The sequence below is a fragment of the Manis pentadactyla genome, chromosome 12 (genome assembly GCF_030020395.1).
Source record: "Manis pentadactyla isolate mManPen7 chromosome 12, mManPen7.hap1, whole genome shotgun sequence".
Lineage (NCBI taxonomy): Eukaryota > Metazoa > Chordata > Mammalia > Pholidota > Manidae > Manis > Manis pentadactyla.
In genome coordinates, this window is record NC_080030.1 from 12,623,580 (window position 1) to 12,642,387 (window position 18,808).

Sequence of the window (18,808 nt, forward strand, 5' to 3'; positions counted from 1 at the left end):
GATCACAGCCCAGAGCTGTTCAGGGCCAGGGGTGCCAGCAGCTCCGGGGTGTCAGTGGGCGGCCTGGGAGGGGACCTGGCCAGCCACGGACTCCTGCACAGGAGCACGGCCCCCACCCCTGAACCACATAGAGGTGTGGCCGAGGGCAGACCCTGTCGCTGGCCCCTGGCTCTTTTCCAGCCAGGCTGCTATCCTTGTTTCTCCCCACCAGGCCAGGTGCTCTGACGCCGCCCTGTTCCCACCCACAGAGGCTGCTGACAGCCGCCCAGACATTCTTGCTGGAGTGCGAAAAGCAAGCACTGCAGCGAGTGTAATAAGCGCATCTCCGGCTTTGACCACCAACCACTGTGACTGGATCAACACCTGCGTGGGGAGCAGGAGGTTCTCCTGGGGGCCTCCCAGGGGTGGGGACCATGGGTGTGGCATCGGTCCCCAGCTCAGCGGGTACTGCTGGTCTCCTTGTCGGTTCTGAAACACCTCTGGGTGGAGCCGAACCTGGAGCACCAGGTCAAGCCCGTCCTCAGTCACCGGAGAGCCCTCAGGGCCATGGGGACCCAGCCCCTCTCCAGGGGGCACAGGCTGGGCTGACGGGTCCCAGACCTGCTGCCTGCTTCCCACTGGGGTCACCAGGCCCCCAGCGCATGGGAGTGGGCCGTGGACAGGCTCAGGGTGAGGGCCACGGGGACGCTCAGCTCCCCCGGCATTAGAGCTAGTAAGCATTGTCAGGAAGACACCTGCCAACCGGCCAGACATGGAGCCAGCAGGCCTTGGCTGCAGCCTGTCCTCCAGGCCGCTTGGTGGAGGGCGCAGGGGGCTCCACTGCTTTCCTACCATGTGGCAGCAGATGTACAAAGTGGTTGCTGGTCACCAAGCAGGGGACCATGTGAGAAACGCACCATAAGAAGCTTCGCTGCTCTGAGCAGAAGGCAGCCCAAAGGCCTCATGAGAAAAATATGACTGACAGGAAGAGTCCTGGGAGCCCAATCCCATCACTTCCTCTCAGAAGAGGAGCCTGCAGTCAGGGTGGGACCAGCCCTGTTCACAGTGGCTCAGCTCCTCCCTTCCTTAGGGGACAGGCCTTTTAAAGACTGAGGCACCTCAAGGTCTGGTCCCCCATCAGGAAACAGGGGAGGGTGAGTGGCCTTGTACATGAGGAGGACTGAGGGGCCAGTGCCCTGGGGCACCCAGTGGGAGCTTGGAGGTCTGTCGCAGCTCTGGGCCCAGAGCAGGTGGAGCAGGACCCAGAGGCCCTCCCCACGTCCACCATCCCTGTTGGCTGTCCTCATGGGAGCCCTGTGTGTACAAATGCAGCCACTCGGGGGTACAGGCAGGGTGAGAGCAGAAGGTGACTCCAGCCATGTGCAGTAGGAGCTGACTGCACCCACGGGTTCATAGGACCCAGAGGACACCTCGAGCATCCACAGAGCACAATGGACAGGAGTGACTTGGGTCCAGTCTGCCCCCGTGTGTGGCTGTGGGCCTCGGCAGGGGGGCTTCTACAGGTGAGGGTCAACTGCTTTGCCTCAGGCACAGCAAGGCTGCACCCCAGCCCTCCCCGGCCCGGCCTTAACACCCGATGATAGGATGGCCCCTGGAGCCCCCATCACATACTCAATGGCAACGTGGCCCACACTGCAGGCTGAGCCCGGGCAGCCTCATCTTCCAGGACCCCAGGGGTGGGACTGACCCAGCTGTTGTCAGAGTGGGAGCAGGGACGCAGGCTCATGGGCTGTGAGCTGTGGCTGGGACGCACCCATGTTCTCAGAGGGCTGGGCACCTTGGCACGCGCCTGAGGAAACAGTTTCCCTGTGTGTGAGCTGGGCTGGTTGCCCCTCCCGCGGCCTTTTATGAGATTAAGTTCGATTCATGTTTCTAAGCTTGAGACGATAGAAAACTGTAGGGGCCAGTGGAAGTGGGCACACATTGTGGCGTCACGTGGCAAGCCTGTAAGAGGTGACCAAAGCTCAGAGCAGGAGGGGAAGGTGCCTCGGGCCCCGGGAGCAGGGTCACCAAGATGGGGCGCCTGCTGACCCCCAGGTGCTGCTCTGGGCTGCCACAGCTGCTCTTCACGCAGTGCCCTCCTCCAGCTCCGCTCAGAGCAGGCTGCAAATGGCTGGGGCAGGGGTCACAGGGCCGCAACCCCCCCATGGGGAGTGCACCATCCGCCCTCCAGTTACTGCCACGTGGTCCTGGGCCAGGGGTGGGGGCTCACATAGAGTGAGCAGAGGAATCAGACCTCAGGTGAGGGGCGAGAAGTGACATTTTGCAGCCTGGGTGGCAGCAGCAGGCTGGGCCTAATGGCTCCCAACGATGGGCTGCAGCAGGCCTTGGGGAGTGGAGTGGGGGGTCTCTGGTGTGGCTGCTCAGGAGATGCCCCGAATCCGGGAGCCCCTCCCGTTGCTGGACTCTGGGCTTCTGGGAAGGAGGAACCCCCACCCAGGCTCTCTGTCGCCTGGGCCACCAGGGGCCAGGGAGCCCGAGCGTCTGCCTGAGTGGGGTCCCGCAGCAGGCCCAGGGCTGCCCCGGCTGCACTGCAGAGGAAAGGGGCTCAGGAATCTGCACTTAATCCCTGAGTTTCCTGGGGCTGCTCTACCAAGTGCTAGGTGACTTAATAGCCATTTATTTGACAATTCTGGGTGCCAGAAGTCTGAGATCAAGGTGTGGGCAGGGATCTGGGGGCTGCCAAGGTAAGTGTATGCCAGGACGCTCTCCCCGGCTTCCCTGGGCTGCCAGGGGGCTGTGTTAGGACAGAGCATGAAACCTAAATGTGATTTATTCCCACCAGGATGTTTAAGCACTTTAACAGTAAGGTATGAACAAAGGGCCACATGGTGGAAGCTGCTCGAGCTGAGGGTGGGGTGGGGGGAACTGATAAGGGCCTGGCGATACCTGTTTGAGTTTTTTAAACCTACCAATAAGAATAAGACAAATGTAAAGGAAGGATATAACGGGCTTAGGCAAAGTCCGGGGAAGACTGTGAACCCTGTAGGACTCAGCCAATGAGGAACCAGGGGAGGGACTCGCATACTAGGAGATAAATTACTGGCGCCAAACTCCCCAGGTGTGCCTGCCCACCAGACACCCGATCTTGCAGGACCGTCATTAAAGCTTCGCTCCGCTGTTCTCTGTCTCCATGTCCACTTATTGAATTTGGACCAGTGAGTGGGTCTCACAGCCGCGGCGTTCCTTGGCTTGTGTGAGCTTCAGCCTGGTGCCACGGCCACATGGCCTTCCCTGTGTGTGTGTCTCTGAGTCCTTTTATTAGGACACTAGTCATGTTGGATTTAGGGGCCATCCTCCTCCAATGCGACCTCATCTTAACTAATGACACCTGCAAAGATCCTCTTTCCAAATAAGATCCTATTCAGAGGTTCCTAGTGGACATGAATGGGGAGGGCACCCTATGCAACCCAGGACACCCTCTTCCCATTTGGCCCCCCTCTGAGGGGCCATCACACGAGTGAGGAGGACCGGGTGCCCAACCCAGGGCTGCCCCCCTCCCTGGAGGCCACCGAGGGGCCGGGCTTCCAGCAGAGCAGCCCCTCCCGCACCTTGTCCCTAAACTCAGCTGACACGTAATAGTAGACGAAGGGGTCCACGCAGCTGTTGAGCGTGCTGAGTGCCAGGCTGGGCACGTAGGCGGCATACAGGTCCCCCCAGGCATCCGCGCTTGGGTTCGAGTAGTGCAGGAGCAGCAGGATGTTGCTGGGGGTGAAGAAAGCCACAGCCGAGGCCAGCACCAGCGTGGTCAGCCTCAGCGCGTGGCTGTAGCGCCGGCCACCGGCTGCCAGCGTGCAAAGGGTGGCCCCGTAGCTCAGCAGCATGGCCAGCAGAGGCAGGAAGCAGCCGAGCACGGCCAGGCAGATGAAGACAGGCCGCCAGTAGGAGGCCTGGGTGCCCACAGGCAGCACGTCATGGCAGAGCACGTGGTCCGAGTGTGACAGCTGGTAGGTCTGCTGCTGCAGCGCCAGGGGCAGCGCCAGGGCAGCCGCCACCAGCCAGGCCATGGCACAGAGCCCAGAAGCTAGGCACTGGCCCCGGAGGGTACGGGCCCGCAGCGGATGCACCACACCCAGGTAGCGGTCCAGGCTGACGGCGGCCAGCAGCAGCACAGAGCCATACATGTGGCCATACAGCGTGGCTGTGGCCAGGCGACAGGCAACCTCGCCCAAGGGCCATCGCTGGCCCTGCAGGTGGTACACGATGCGCGGTGGCAGCACCAGGGCTAGCAGCAGGTCGGCCGCCGCCAGGTTCATCAGCAGCACGGTGGAGGGCATCCGTGGCACCCGGGTGGCCAGCACCCACAGCGCCAGGCTGTTGGCGGGCAGCCCTATGACCAGGGCCAGCCCATAGAGGGAGGGCACCAGCCTCGTGGGCACCCAGCCCAGCAGCAGCGCACGGGAGCTGTCCGGGAGCTCCAGGATATCGCTGTGGTTGGAGCACAGCTGGCCGGGGAAGCTGCGGGGCACCGCCTGGGGCCTGGTGCAGGATCCCAGTGTGCCATCTGGGGGAGAGAGACCCAAGGGGAGGGGCAGAGGTGCTGAGAGCCCGACATTGCCCCCGCCCTACAGGACAGCGCCACGCCCAGGGCTGGTGGGACCCAGCTGGACACGGACACCCCCAGCCTCATGGGCCTAGGGCTGGGGTGGACGAACTCCCCAGGTCTCGTCTACCCCCCAGCTCTGGGCTTCCCCCAGTCCTGAGACAGGGCCTGAGATTGCTCACCATCGCCTCCTCCTGCACTCCCACTCTCGTCGTAGCTGATGGGGTTCTGGGTGTCACTCTCTAGGCTGAGCCCCAGCACCAGGGGCCACAGAAGCAGGAGCATCCGCATGCCACCGGGGCTCGGCGCCGGCTGCTCTGGGCTGTGACTTCCTGCTGGGCAGTGGGAGTCAAGGAAGAAGAAATTAACTGGAAAGGGGTGTCTGATGTGGCCGTGGCCCAGCACTGCGAGCCCTAATCTAGTCACACACTCAGGGACACGGAACCAGCCAGGAAGTGACTGAGCAGTTCGTGCAGCTGGCGGCTGAGATGCTGAGGTCCCTGCCCCCAGCCCCAGGCGGGGAGGGACCGAGGCCAGGAGACCTCTGGCTTGTGCAGTGGTCTCAGCCAGAAGCCTCCCCCGTTTCTGAGCGGTTTCTACCACTGACACCAAGGACAGATTCAGCCCCACGCCTATCTCTTGGCCACTGTGACTGATGACATCCCCAGCACACAGGGCAGCTGCCATGAGACCCTGCTTCCCTCCAGGAGAACAGGAAACGAGCGGGGAAGGCTGGGGGCAGGCGGCAGCGCGGTGTCATGGGGGCGGGGTAGACCGGTGTCCCTGCAGAGGGTTGTTTGGCTCAGGAGTTCCATGTCTAGAAATTTATGGCAGATACACACGCACAGGAAGACTTCTGTACCAAAATATTCCCAGCAGCACAGAGGCGGAGACACGCACCAACAGCCTCCCACAACAGAAGCAACCTGTGCCTGTGGGAATGGGGGACCCCAGATGTGGGGGTGCAGGGCTGCTATTCCAGCTGGGCCATGAGCCGCACGGAGGCATCACCTGGGGGACACTAGGGGCAGCTGCCTTTGGGGATAGGCACTCGGGCACCCACTTCTCTCTCTGCTTTGTGTATTGTTGGTGTTCTCTGTATCGTGTGCCACTTCCATAAGAATTCATGTTTTAAAGAGGCAGAATAGCAGCTTTAAAAAGGGGGAGGTTCTGACACCTGCTCCAACATGGCCGAACCTTGAGGACACCATGCTGTGAACTAAGCCAGACACAAAAGGACACATATTGCATGAATCCACTTATAGGGGGTCCCTAGAACTGTCAGGTTCACAGAGACAGGAAGCAGAGGGTGGGGGCCGGGGGAGGGGCTGGGTGCCAGGGTTTCATGAGGACAGTTTCAGTTTTGCAAGATGAACAAGCTCTGGAGCCAGCGGGTGGTAGCAACTCACAGCAACAGGAGTGTGCTTGGTGCCACGGAGCTGGGTGCTTAACACAGTTCATGCGCTCAATGTTACGGTGTGTGTATTTCACTTACTTGTTTTATTATTGATTCTGTTATTCGCAACGTGGTGTATTGGCAAGATAAACTAGCCCTGTACACCTGTTTCAAATGGCGGGAAAAAAAATGGCAAACAGCTCAGAGTCAGCAGTCAGTCCTGGATTTCGTCACCCTGCAGTTCCACCTGGACCCGAAGCCTCCCGACCCTGAGCCTAGCGGGCCCCCCTCTTCAGTGAGAGCCCCTTGAGTCCCTCCAGCGCGAGGCTTCTCAGGGGAGCCCCCTTTGTGCAAATTGTTCTTTACATTCTATGCTGAAGCCAGACAGGCACCCACAGGTGTGCCTCCCCCTCTCCTGATTTCTAGGGTGCTGTGACCCTGTTTGCTGGGCACTTCCTCCTTGGTACCCCAAATCTGAGTTTGCTCAAGTATACCATGGGCTGGGATTCCCCTTTACCCCCAGCACAGGACCGCACAGGGAAGGTGCTGGAGAAGCCAGGGCAGGGGCAGACTTGGGATTCCAAAGGGCTGCACTCACAAAGCGCCAGGAGGGTTCGGGGGACCTGACCCCACACCCAAGCCCCTGCAGGCTCCTACCGGGCACATCCTACCCGCCCCCCACCCACCCACCAAAGGCCTCCTGAGACTCACTTTAGGTCAGTTTGCTTTTTGGATAATTAGCCTCATTCTCAGTCAGGACATCAGGTGTACAGGGCTAGTTTATCTTGCCAATACACCACCTTGCGAGTAGCAGAATCAGTACTGCTCCTTGGGCTCCGCCTAAACCCCCCACCGCCTCCCCAGCATCATCCCCCCAACCACGCTGGTCCTGCGGCTCTGCACCTCCCCAGATCTGAGTGCGGCGGGAATGGCAGGTGCAGGGCAGTGAGGCTGAAGGGTGCTTTATTGATTAGGGCTGCTGCTTACTGCTGCCTCAGTCGCCGCGGTGGCCTGGAACAATGGGTCCCTAGGATCTGGCATTTCCACGGGCGAGGACCCTCACAGTGAGCTGGTCGTCTGCTCAGGGCCCCACCAGACTGCAGTCTAGGTGTCCACAGGGCCAGGTCCTCACCCACACAGGCCATACCCCCTCCCCAACATGGTCAGCAGACCCACCTGTCTCTACCCAGAAATCTCATCAGGTCACGGGCCCCACCCACCCAAGGGCAGGGACTCATCGGGGGTGTCCACAGGGGTGGGAATCTTGGGGCCACTACACAGGTCCCTTGGGACCAGCACCTGTCTGCTCTCCTGGAACAGGGTGTCCTTCCTGGGAGCTGCAGCAGCCACTTTGTGCACTGAGAACTCCCAGCGCTTCTGAGCAAGGCAGGCCAGTCTTTGGGCTTAGAGGGGGTTCTAGATACCTCCAACATGGGATTGAGGCAAGAGAAATCTGGTGTAGCACCAACCCTCATTCACCAAACTCCTCAGAAGCCCTCTCTGGCAGGGGAGGTGGGCACCACGAGGGGCTTCTTGGGCATGGGGTGCATATGGGCAGCAGCAGTAGCCACTCAGGGAAGTTGGGGACAACTCCTGTGAGAGGACTGGCCAGGTAGGTAGGGTGGGCTGGCAGAGGGCGAGCAGCCTGGGCTCAGGGACCTGACAGGTAAGACCTGGGAACGGCACTGAGTCAGGCCAGGGCAGGGGCCGCCCACTTCTACAGCAGGGGCTTCCCGGGGTGTCCGCTAGAGGACGCAGAACAGAGCTCCCACCTACCTGGAGGTGAAGGTGGGGGCAGGGCCAGGTGGGAAGGGGTCCAGATGTTCAGGGGACACAGTGATGGTGTGTCATACAAGAGGCGAGGGGAGGGACAGGGGGTGTCCAGCTGGGAGGGGAGATCCAAGGGCTGTGGGGCTGGTGGGCACTGCAGGCCTCTGCAAAGAATGCTCAGAAGCAAACATGGCAGTCCTCACACTGAGTTTTGTACACACAACACTCATTTCTACTCAACAGAAAAACTGAGTTTTTCTAGAACGCACCAGGGAAATGGTGCCCACCATGCAGGTGCGGAGGAGGCTGGCTGCCAAGGATTCTGTACACGGGATCTGCATGCAGGATTTGGGAACCGACCAGCATGGGCGCAGGAAAAGACTGTCTGTACCTGTTGAGTCAATACTTAATTTTTAACTTTAATGTGCAAATAAATAGAAAAGGAAAACTACATTCAAAACAGCTGCAAAGGAAATACAAGCCCTGGAACAGATTCTTCAAAAACAGAAGAGAGGCTCCCTAGTGGCATGCAGGGTGGGGGCCCAGTGGGGTCTAGCCTGCACCCCAGGCCCCAGAGGAGGACAGCTGCCTGCCAGGAGGGTCTGGGTCAGGAATGCCAGTGATCAGTTCCCCTCTTATAAAACAAGGGTGCCAACAAAGTGCCTGGATTACACTTGAGAAAACCGGGTCAAGGAGACCCTGGGTGGGACAAGCCAGCCTTGGAATCAGCCAGGCCGAGTCAAAGGCTTCATAAACCTTGAGTTCCACAGGTAACTTCTAGAAACATGTCTCCACTTCCTGGAACTGTGGGTTTGGCACAGTTCAGCTGCAGGAGGATGGGGACTGTGGCTGGGCAAAGAGGAGGCCATCTGGGGGAGCTCCCAGCCCACCCATCAGCAGACTCCACTCTGTCTGAAGGTGTCGGCCTGTCCAGGGCTTCTCACAGTGCAAGCAGTATAAAGAGCTGGTCCCCGGTCTGAACTGCTTGGCATTCTCGGCACAGAAAGCCTTGGAAGCCTCTGCAGGACACTGGCCTCACACCCGTACGCTGCCTGGGTGGAGGATGCAGGACCAGCGAGGTCAGGAGTGTACAGAGATCCAGGAAGAGGGCTCTCACCCTCTGGAAAGCAGAGGGACTTCGCTGTTGCAGTAGGTACAACCACTAAGAGCATAAAGGAATAAATAAGCATGTGCATATATGTTTCTAGAACATCCACCTTCGGTGCAGGGCTGAGCCCCAGGGCCCTCCCCAGGGGGACCACTGGAGCTCAGGCGAGTGCCAGGCTGAGCCCCTCCCCTCTTGAGCCTGGAGTCTGGCTGCCAGATCAACACGGGGTGTGGGGTCATTCTTCCAGAGTGGGGTCCTGCAGGCAGTTCTGCTGCCTCCCCACTCCATGTCTTGACGTCCCAGTGTAATCCTGATATTTGGCTAAAAGGGTTCTTCTCTATTTCTAAGTGATGGAGGCCCCTGAGCACTGGCTGGACCAAGCCGATGCCTAAGCCACCAGATGCAGGGTCACCAAGCAAGGACAATGATTTCAGAAGCTCTCAGAACCATTTGGAAAGGACATGCTTGCTTTTCAAGCAGGTCCCTCCAGACCTGACTCCACTCCAACCCCCTCCCAAATGCATGCTCTTGTGTGGCTGACTTCTCCAGACACCTAGTAGGCCAAAGGACCAGAGGTGCCCCCCCCCGGGGACTTGGCACATGAAAAATTGGCCCAACAGGTGCATGATACACTCACTCACCTCATGGCCAGCACATTGACTCCCCCCCACATGCAGGGACTGAGCCCCAGAGTTCAAGTGCAGGGAAGCTCAGGTTTGGCACAGGCTGAGCCCAGAGGAAGCTGGGCAGCCAAGAGGGATGGCAGCGTGCGGCCACAAGCCAACCCAAGCCCACCCTCCATGAAGCTCACAACCCAAGCAACAAGGCTGGAGGACGCTCGGCTCCCCTCAACTTATCTGTGGAAAGGACCCTGACAGATACTGAGGCCCAGGGAGCGACCATAAGCTGTGCGGAGGTACCCGCTCCGGCGAATCAGGGCGAGGCTGGGCGGCGGCTGTACTGCACTCGGTAGCGAGTCACAGGCAGTCCGTGCACATGCGCCGTCTCACAGCGTGTCTTGCAGGGCACCATGTCCTCGTCCTCCTCACCCATCAGCCAGTCCTGCACCAGGCCAGCCGCCTCCATGGTCACATTGTCCTCCAGCCAGCGGCCGTGCCACTCCTCAAAGTGCTGGTGGTGGCGCAGCAGGACGAGGGGCTGCACCTGCGGAGAGTAGGATGGGAGTCAGTGTAGCGCAGGTGCCCCAGAACAGCTGTGGCTGCATCTTGAGGGACCCAGGAACCCTCTAACAGCCATGGGCTAGATTTTGGGGGCCCAGACATCCCAAAATGGCTATGGGCTGGATCTTAGGGGGCCCAGGCACCCCTACAGATGGCCACAGGCTGAACTCCAGGTCCCCAGGACTCTGCAGGGAGGGGCACCTGCTTGGCCCGGCAGAGGGTCCCACGGCGGTACATGTAGTCCTCGGAGTTGACGACGAACACCATCTTGTGGGTACCGAGCTTGAAGCGGCAGTCCGTGTCACAGGCGCTCTCCACACCGACCAGCCGCCTCCAGGAGCTCTTGGCCTCCCCGCGCAGGGCGCGCGCCTGTTCACACTGCCACCGCCGGAACTTCTTGAGGTTCCTGGGGCCAGAAGAGGGGAGCATTTGCACACCAGGAAATCCTGGTGGCCCACAAACATCAGGGAGACATCCAGCTTCCCAGGGGTTGGAGAAATGCACATAGAAGGGATGGAAAATGCCACCAACCCCTTCAGCCCTGGAGACTCTAAGACCCAGTGACACCCGCCCCAGTACTGGCGACTGTGAGGGGGCCTCCCCGGTGCTGTGGGCCCTCTCACCTCTGCAGGAACACAGGCTTCAGGAGGAAGCCCTCGGTGGGCGAGCTGGATGCACCCTCGGTCCCCACATACTGCTCCACATACCGAGCCAGGTGCTGAGGGGACAGAGGGACACATGGCCCATGGCATCAGAGCTGCAGACCTCTCAGCAGGACCCCAAGCTCAAGGGCTCCTGGGGATTTTGTCCCCATCATCCCAAAGCACTGGGAGGATGGCAGCTGATGCGTGGTGGAAACCACCAGTCTGCAGCTCCTGACAAACGACCCAGTGAGAGCAGGACCTGCACACCAGTGCAGACAACTCACAGCCTTTCATGCTTTTAGGGGCTGAACCCCTGTTGTGTAATGGCCTTTCTATGTCTATCATGTAACAAGTTCACACAGGGAATGCCCTCCTCCAACAGAGGACAGCAGGGTCCAAGGGACAGGGACAGACATAAGGAAACAAATAGCAGGTAGGCAGAGGGAAAGACCAGGCAGGAGGTGGGAGTGGGTAAAAGGCAGGCTCGCAGGGCCCGCCCAGGTCCAGGGTGGGCATGGCTCCGTGTGTCCAGGGGACCCTGCATCCACCTTGTTAAAGCCAGAGGCTCCTCCACACTTGAGCTTCACAAACCCAGATCTGCTGGGAACTCCCAAATGGGGCAGGGTGTGCAGGCCTCTGCCCTCCTTTGTGTTGGACAGTTTTGCTGTGTGGGGAGCCCTGAAGCAGGCAGGGAAGGATGTTGCAAGGGACCTCCCGTGGCTATGGTGGGGGCCAGGGCCTCCTGGGCCTGCTCCTAGCCGCCAAGGGCACAGGTGGAGCATGCAATTCAGAAAGTGTGCCAGGCAGGTTTCCCTGGTGGTGGGGTATAGACACCCAGAATTCAGAGTCTTATGCACAGGGAGTGCAAAGGTCACAGGCCACAGGGTCTGAGTGATGGGGCCACGGTCCAATGGGGATATCTTGATGTCTGCAGCAGGTGGGAAGAGCCGGGAGCCAGAGTTTTGGGGGAGGGTGGCCTGGCTCTCCTCTCCTTGCAACTCCTGAAGGGTCCTCTGCAACTGCCACCCCATCTTGGGCTTCCAAGGAAAGCACTCAGCCTCAAGGTGCAGCATCTCTGGGTGGACGTTTTCAACCTGTACTTAACCAGTGTGTGCACGGGGCTCAAGGGGTGGGAGCACCCACAGTGCGCACAGAGCACAGAGCAAGGGCTGCGGTCCTCACCTGGACCTCCACAGGGTCCTCCGTCTGGGCCTCCTCAGTGTCCAAGAGCTCTATGGTCATGATGACCTGTGCTTTACGCTGGAGAAACATCACCTAGGGATGAAGAGAGATGAACAGCAGAAGCTGTGAGAACAGCCTAGGCTGGCACAGGACGGGGTTGAAAGATCATCCACAACCCTCCTTCACGAGCCTCCAGGCTCCCCCATCCTTGAGGGACCATGTGCTGGGTGTGCACCTCAGGCCCTGCAGCACCTGAGGCTGAGGCCAGCATCCAGGAGCCCAGTGAAAGGTGTGCAAGGTCCCAGGCCGGCCTGCGGCTGAGCCATAGGCCAGACCGGGCGCCGGCACAGCGGCTGGCCTGTCCTGTCGTGGGCCCAGTGCCCTCCTGCCCCCAGCTTTGTGGGGCCAGGTGCGCTGTGCTGCCTCACCTTGAAGCAGTTCTCGTCAGCCATGCACCGCTCTGCCTTCCACTGGTAGCTGGTCTCCCTGGCAGCACGGACACAGCGGGAAGACAGGTTCCCACCAGCAGCACCCCGTTTCTTCTCATTCAGGTAGAGCTCCACCACCTTTAGACACACGTCATCACTCACGAGGTGGTGCAACTGGTGGGGAGGAGAGCGGTGGGGGCCAGGCATGAGACCCCCAGGGTTGGGGAGGCACAGCCACCACTCCCACTGCCTGCTGCACCCCACCACCACCTCCCCAAAGAGGCCACACAGAGGGCAAAGGCCAGGCCCCATGGGGCTGTGCAGGTGGCCTCTGTGCTGGCTGTGCACTGGACCGGACCAGAGCAGACCAAGCTAGAGCAGACCAGACCAGAGCAAGCTGGTCCAAACCAGTCCAGACCAGAGTGGCAGACCCTACTTGGGCATGAGAAACGCACAGAAAACATACTGAGGAAAATGTGCCAAAATCAGGATGGGAATCACCTCAAGGTCATGTAGTGACAGATGTGGTTAGGTGGTGGTTTTTCCCAAAATGGTTACCTATAAACCCAAGTAATTCCTTTAATTTCCATGAACATACTCTAAGCCCTTTAAGTTTAGGAAGAGACGAGTAACGGGAACAGCAGGGGCAGGTGGGGCAGGCTGGGCAGGCATGAGTCTGTGCAGAGCTCTAGCTGGGGCCTAGCCAGGCCGCCAGACTTGGGGCCTCAGTTTCTTCTCCATACACTGCTTTGTTGAATAAATATGACAGGGAGACACGGGGTCTTACACAGTGCCTGGCACAGTGTGTTCCCAGGAGGCATTGGCTGCCATCACTGAAACAAGGAATGCTGATTAAAAAGAAGAGAGTGAGCGCAGAGCAGGGCCGGAGCTGGCACGCTGCAGACAGGGCATGGAGGGCCCCGCGGGTTTCTGGGCAGGTTGGTGGTGCCTCAGCTGGGGTCCTGCCCCAACCAGGCCTCCAGCTAAACCTCCGTTTTTATTGGTCCTTTTCTCTTATTTTAAAACGGGTTCTAGAAGGCACACTGGTGGAGAGGAGGATTTAAAAAAAACATTATCAAAGTGCCCCGTGATCCAACCTTCCTGGCGCTACAGATGAGGCCCTGTGGGCAGGCCGCACCCCCGCCTGGGGTACAGAATGCTCAGCTCTCGGGCGTCCCCAGTGTCTCTGCTGCCCAGAGCCACAGGCTGGGCCACAGGTATCCTCTCTCCATGCTGCCCGGGCCCAATTCCCTACCACCCAGCTGCAGCAGCTGTGACTACAGGACGATGGGGAGGGACAGAGACCTGGCCTGGCGTGCAACGGGAAGCAGGCAGGCAGCCCAAAACACAAGTGTCAGGGTGTCAGCACACAGCGGTCAGTGCTCGTGTGCCTTTGGCCAGAAGAAGCAAAGCCTCCCACTCACCAAGGAGGCAAAGGGCAAACAGCGCAGGTAGGCCAGACATCCACTCAGCCGGAGGGGTACCGGGAGGTCCCACCCCAGGAGCCACAGGGAGATGCAAGGAAGCTGCAACATGCATCCCACTGCCCATGCATCCCCGAGGGATGCAGCACCACTGACGCTGAGCACCTGGCGGGATGCAGAGCTTCCGTGGAGGCTGCCCGTGGTCTGCACCCTGCCACAGGGGAATAGTGCAAACACACAGCCCACAAGCCCCAAGGGCCCAAATGGGGCTCCTTCCTGGGAATCCATCCCAGGCAGAGGATACATGAGCCATGGGTGTCTCAACAGACAGCAATCTTGCAGAACTACGCTGCCTGGATGCAGCCAGACATGCTGCATACCATTCATGTGCAGCTCCATACCAGAGGCTCTATCTCAGCATAAAAAATCAGGGCAGTGGGTGCCCATGGGTGGGGAGTGGCTGAGATGGGTACAGGCAGGGGTGTCCATTAGTGCAGACCCGCTGAGCTGCATACTTAGGACTGGGGCACTTTTCCGTATATGCTTTATTCCAAGCTCTTATGGAGCTTCTGGAAGGCAATGCCATTTCTGAAGTGTTTCTAGTGACCTTATCTGGGTAGGACAGTAATTATGCTCTTGTTTTTCCAGCTTCTTTTCTACTTTACAGTGGTCAGCCTCACTTGATAAGCAGGAAACAAAAGCCCAGTTGGACAACAGCTCCAGTGGCAACTGCGTGAGACCCACGTCCCCTGGCCACCCTGACTCGCCTGGGCTTCTGCTGTTTGTTTACATGACCAACTTCCCCTTGTTGACCTTCAGCTGTGGGTGACTTTTCACCACCACAAACAGTACTAAGGAATGTCATTGGTATTCACTTTCTAGCAGAAGTGAGCTAAGTTCCCTCAAGAAAGGCTTGTGTAATGGGGAAATGGACGCCTCTTCAACAGCTGGTGTTGGCAAAACTGGACAGCTACATGCAAGAGAATGAAACTGGATCACAGTCTAACCCCATACACAAAAGTAAACTCGAAATGGATCAAAGACCTGAATGTAAAGTCATGAAACCATAAAACCTTTAGGAAAACACATAGGCAAAACTCTCTTGAATATAAACATGAGCAACTTCTTCATGAACATATCTCCCCGGGCAACGGAAACAAAAGCAAAAATGAACAAGTGGGACTATATCAAACTGAAAAGCTTCTGTACAGCAAAGGACACCATCAATAGAACAAAAAGGCATCCTACAGTATGGGAGAATATATTCATAAATGACAGATCCGATAAAGGATTGACATCCAAAATATATAAAGAACTCACGCACCTCAACAAACAAAAAGCAAATAATCCAATTAAAAAATGGGCAGAGGATCTGAACAGACACTCTCCAAAGAAGAAGTTCAGATGGCCAATAGGCACATGAAAAGATGCTGCACATCGCTAGTCATCAGAGAAATGCAAATTAAAACCACAATGAGATACCACCTCACACCAGTTAGGATGGCCACCATCCAACAGACAAACAACAAGAAATGTTGGCGAGGATGTGGAGAAAGGGGAACCCTCTTACACTGCTGGTGGGAATGTGTATTAGTTCAACCATTGTGGAAAGCAGTATGGAGGTTCCTCAAAAAACTAAAAATAGAAATACCATTTGACCCAGGAATTCCACTCCTAGGAATTTACCCTAAGAATGCAGCAGCCCAGTCTCAAAAAGACATATGCACCCGTATGTTTATCACAGCACTATTTACAATAGCCAAGAAATGGAAGCAACCTAAGTGTGCATCAGTAGATGAATGGATAAAGAAGATGCAGTGCATATACACGATAGAATATTATTCAGCCATAAGAAAGAAACAAAACCTACCATTTGCAACAACATGGATGGAGCTAGAGGGTATTATGCTCAGTTAAATAAGCCAGTCGGAGAAAGACAAGTACCAAATGATTTCACTCATCTTTGGAGTATAAGAACAAAGCAAAAACTGAAGGAACAAAACAGCAGCAGACTCACGGAATGCAAGAATGGACTAACAGTTGCCAAAGGGAAAGGGACTGGGGGAGGAGTGGGGGGGGATAAGGGGGAAAATGGGGGGGGGGGTGCACGGGGTAGGCAGTACAACACAGAGAAGACAAGTAGTGACTCTATAGCATCTTACTACACTGATGGACAGTGAATGTAATGGGGTATGTGGTAGGGACTTGATAATGGGGGGAATCTAGTAACCATAATGTTGCTCATGTAATTATACATTAATGACACCAAAATAAAATAGAAAGGCTTGTGAATAAAGACTCAAACAAGCCCTTGTATGGCTGATTGTATAAGCACCAGTCAGTCACCAAAAGGTGTCAGTAACCCAGGGTGTCCACCCACAGGTGAGCAGATACACACAGTGTGGTCTATCCTGATGGTGGACTATTACTCAGCCATGAAAAGGAGTGGGGCCTTGACCGGCCACACACGAGTGAACCCCAAACCATCATGCTGAGTGAGAGAAGCCAGACCTGAAGGGCCTTGTGGTGTGTGATTCTATCTAAGGAAAAAGTCCAAAACAAGCAGATCCAGAGACAGAAAGATCAGTAGCTGCCAGGGCTAGGGGAGGGGGTGGAGGCGTGACTGCTCATGGGGATGGGGTCTCCTGCAGGTGGATGGAATGCCCTGGAACTAGACAGAGATGGTGTTTGCACAACCTTAAGAATGTGCTAAATGGTACTGAATTGTGACATAGCTAAAAAAAAAAGCCAACTGAAGGCCAACCATATGGGATGGGAGTGAAGGAAAGGAGGGGCAGTCTTCAGGGCCCGTGCCAGTGGGGGAACAGGGAGGGGCCGGCGCACGGCTCACCTGCCTGGCGATGCTCTGCACCAGCTTATCCATGGTGAAGCCCACGTAAGCATGGATGGTGAACATCTCCCGCAGAGCGTCCTCGTACTGCGTGGGGTCGATGCTGCCCTCCAGCAGGCTCCGCACCATGTCCAGGAAGGCCGGGTAGTACTCCTCCAGCTCCACCTCACCTGCGTGTGGCGGGGACCATGGTCACCGGGGCCAGGCTTCAGGAGCCTCCACGGGGAGTAACTGCCCACCCAGCGCTTCCCGTCAGCCGCCCAGCCCTGGGCCCGGGCTCACTGGGCTGCCGGAGCCGCAGCTCCATGGCTGGGCCGCCGCCCTTCTCCCGGCGGCCCTCACACAGCAGCTTCTCTCGCTCCGTCTCAGTCCGGCGCTCCAGCAGCTGCTTCTGTGCCTGGCGGTAGATCTTCAGGAGCCTGGAGCACAGGGTCTGGTGGAGCCGCAGGAAGAAGTACCAGTTATTGTTGGCAAAGAAGAGGCTATAGACATCATCCAGGGGCTTGTGCGGCTGCGGCGGCTGCTCGGCCACGGGCGCCTCACCCGTGGCCCCCTTCTCCTCTGGGGGGGTACCCTGCGGCGCAGGCACTGGCTTCTTCCGGTCACCAGGGTCTGCTCCCTGGCCCGGGGGACTGCCCCGGCCCTCGTCGGCTGAGTCCTCGGATGCCCCCAGGTCCAGCTGCTGAGAGAAGAAGAGGCTGGGCACGAACTGGTGCAGCAGCTGGTGGATGGTGCCCTGGTCCTCCTTCTGGATGGCGGGCTGCCGCTTCACGTAGTAGCTGATGAGCGTGGCCGCGTCCTCCAGGACCTGCCTGTCCTCGTACACGAAGATGAGGTGTGGCTCACTGGAGGGGGCACTGCGGCCCTCCGAGTGCTGCTCCTGGTGCTGGGGGAATGGGGAGGCTGTCAGGCAGGAGGCGACCTGCCGGGACACGCCAGCCAGGCACCACAGGCACTGCACTTTGGTCGGACCCGGGCCAGACCGGGGCCATCCTCCCCCCGCCTACAGGCCAGCACAAATGAGGGGGAAGCACCCCTGTTACCAGGGGCCGGCTGACCAGGCTCCCCTGGGTGTGGGGAGGGCCCCGGTGGGCCATGGGCCTCCCCACCCACCAACATTCAGTCACTCAATGTTCAGTCACTCAACTGGACTCAAAGTCTTCCCACTGCCTAAATGTGAGCCCCTCCTCTCCCTCGGCCCTTTGCACATGGTCTGCCCTGCCCCCCAACGCCCCTGCCCCTGTGGCTCCCCACCTGCCACCAGCCCCTTGGCCAGGGGCAGTCAGCCCACTGCACCTTCCTGGCTGCCCCACACTGCGTGGGAGGGGACCCTGGCCCGGCACCCTGCCCTGCAGCACCTCCTGCCGCACCCCCCTCCCGTGCACCTCGGCACCGGCCCCTCTGCTGTGTGCGGGGCGCCTCTGCCTGCTCCCGTTTGCTCTCCTGCCTGGGAGACCGCTGCCCTGGGTTCCACTTGTCCCCTCAGTCTTTATCCAGTTCCTGACTTTTCTCCTTACAATCCTGAAGACAATCACACTTCCTCTGGACCACCTCCAGCTGCCCGAGGGCATTAGCCCTCCCCCCACCCCCCATCCTGCTCTCTCCTGGGTGGCACCAATTCTGAGCACCAGGTAGAGGCCTGACGCACTCAAGCTCTTAGGAAAAGTGAGGGTGGGCCCCATCCCTGCAGAGGAGGGAGCTCCCAAGGGCAAGGCCGGGCATCCCTCGGCCTTTGGGTGACCAGCCCAGGTGCGGCACTGACAGGGCTCCTCCAGCACCCGCAGGATCAATGACTACAGGGAAGCGGGCCCTCCCTTGCTGTCCCGCAGGGCCTCAGCTTCCCAGGGCGGGCACGCATCTCATCCCATCAAAGGCTGTGCTCCCCTATTAACTGAATCCTGCAGCCACCAAGATCTCTCCTCCTTGCCGGTGGGGACCTCCAGGTGGTCTGCAAACACGCACTGACCTGTTAGCAAGACCTGCTTCCACGGCCCTGTCTCATTTATGCCAACACCCTCAAAACCCTTTCTCAGTCCTTTTTTGGATGTTCATAACACAGAACTATGCTCTGCTAATTCACAACGTAACAGGGATCTCACTTTCCTGTGCACAAAGTGCCTGCACATGTTGAGCAGCCAGGCCGGTGGGCCCACCTCCTGTCCCGAACTGAGTGCGCGTCCCTCCCCCCTCCCTCCCGGGGATAGAGCCGAGGAACTCTGCTGGGAATGACCACAGTAAATTTCACAGCCACACTGTTAGCTGTCATTCTGAGGACGTACCA

The 18,808-nt window shown here is 58.4% G+C and overlaps 2 protein-coding genes across 7 annotated transcripts in view; both read right to left on the reverse strand.

Annotated features, from left to right (window-relative positions):
- Window positions 1-2,593: 2,593 nt before the first annotated feature.
- F2RL3 (F2R like thrombin or trypsin receptor 3) lies at window positions 2,594-8,095 on the reverse strand. 2 transcript variants are annotated; one of them, XM_057490065.1, is made up of 3 exons: window positions 7,979-8,095; window positions 4,726-4,875; window positions 2,594-4,504 (listed from the first exon to the last, which is right to left on the reverse strand). In XM_057490065.1, the coding sequence occupies exons 1-3, from the start codon at window positions 8,073-8,075 to the stop codon at window positions 3,453-3,455; spliced, it is 1,299 nt and encodes a 432-aa protein (XP_057346048.1). In that variant the 5' UTR covers window positions 8,076-8,095; the 3' UTR covers window positions 2,594-3,452. The 2 variants fall into 2 exon arrangements, with proteins under 2 accessions (XP_057346048.1, XP_057346047.1); XM_057490064.1 differs by lacking the exon at window positions 7,979-8,095 and having other exon boundaries at window positions 4,726-6,590.
- A 13-nt stretch (window positions 8,096-8,108) lies between these two features.
- The window catches only part of LOC118917581 (paired amphipathic helix protein Sin3b), a 45,576-nt gene continuing 34,876 nt past the window's right edge, over window positions 8,109-18,808 (reverse strand). For 4 of the 5 annotated variants that reach the window (XM_057490063.1, XM_057490062.1, XM_057490061.1 and 1 more), the window contains 7 exons: window positions 16,810-17,413; window positions 16,528-16,697; window positions 12,253-12,426; window positions 11,825-11,917; window positions 10,622-10,716; window positions 10,200-10,404; window positions 8,109-9,981 (listed from right to left, as the gene is read on the reverse strand). In XM_057490063.1, the coding sequence (XP_057346046.1) occupies window positions 9,751-9,981; window positions 10,200-10,404; window positions 10,622-10,716; window positions 11,825-11,917; window positions 12,253-12,426; window positions 16,528-16,697; window positions 16,810-17,413 (1,572 nt within the window). In that variant the 3' untranslated portion in view covers window positions 8,109-9,750. The remainder of the gene's footprint in view (window positions 9,982-10,199; window positions 10,405-10,621; window positions 10,717-11,824; window positions 11,918-12,252; window positions 12,427-16,527; window positions 16,698-16,809; window positions 17,414-18,808) is intronic. The other variant, XM_057490060.1, reaches the window with a different exon arrangement.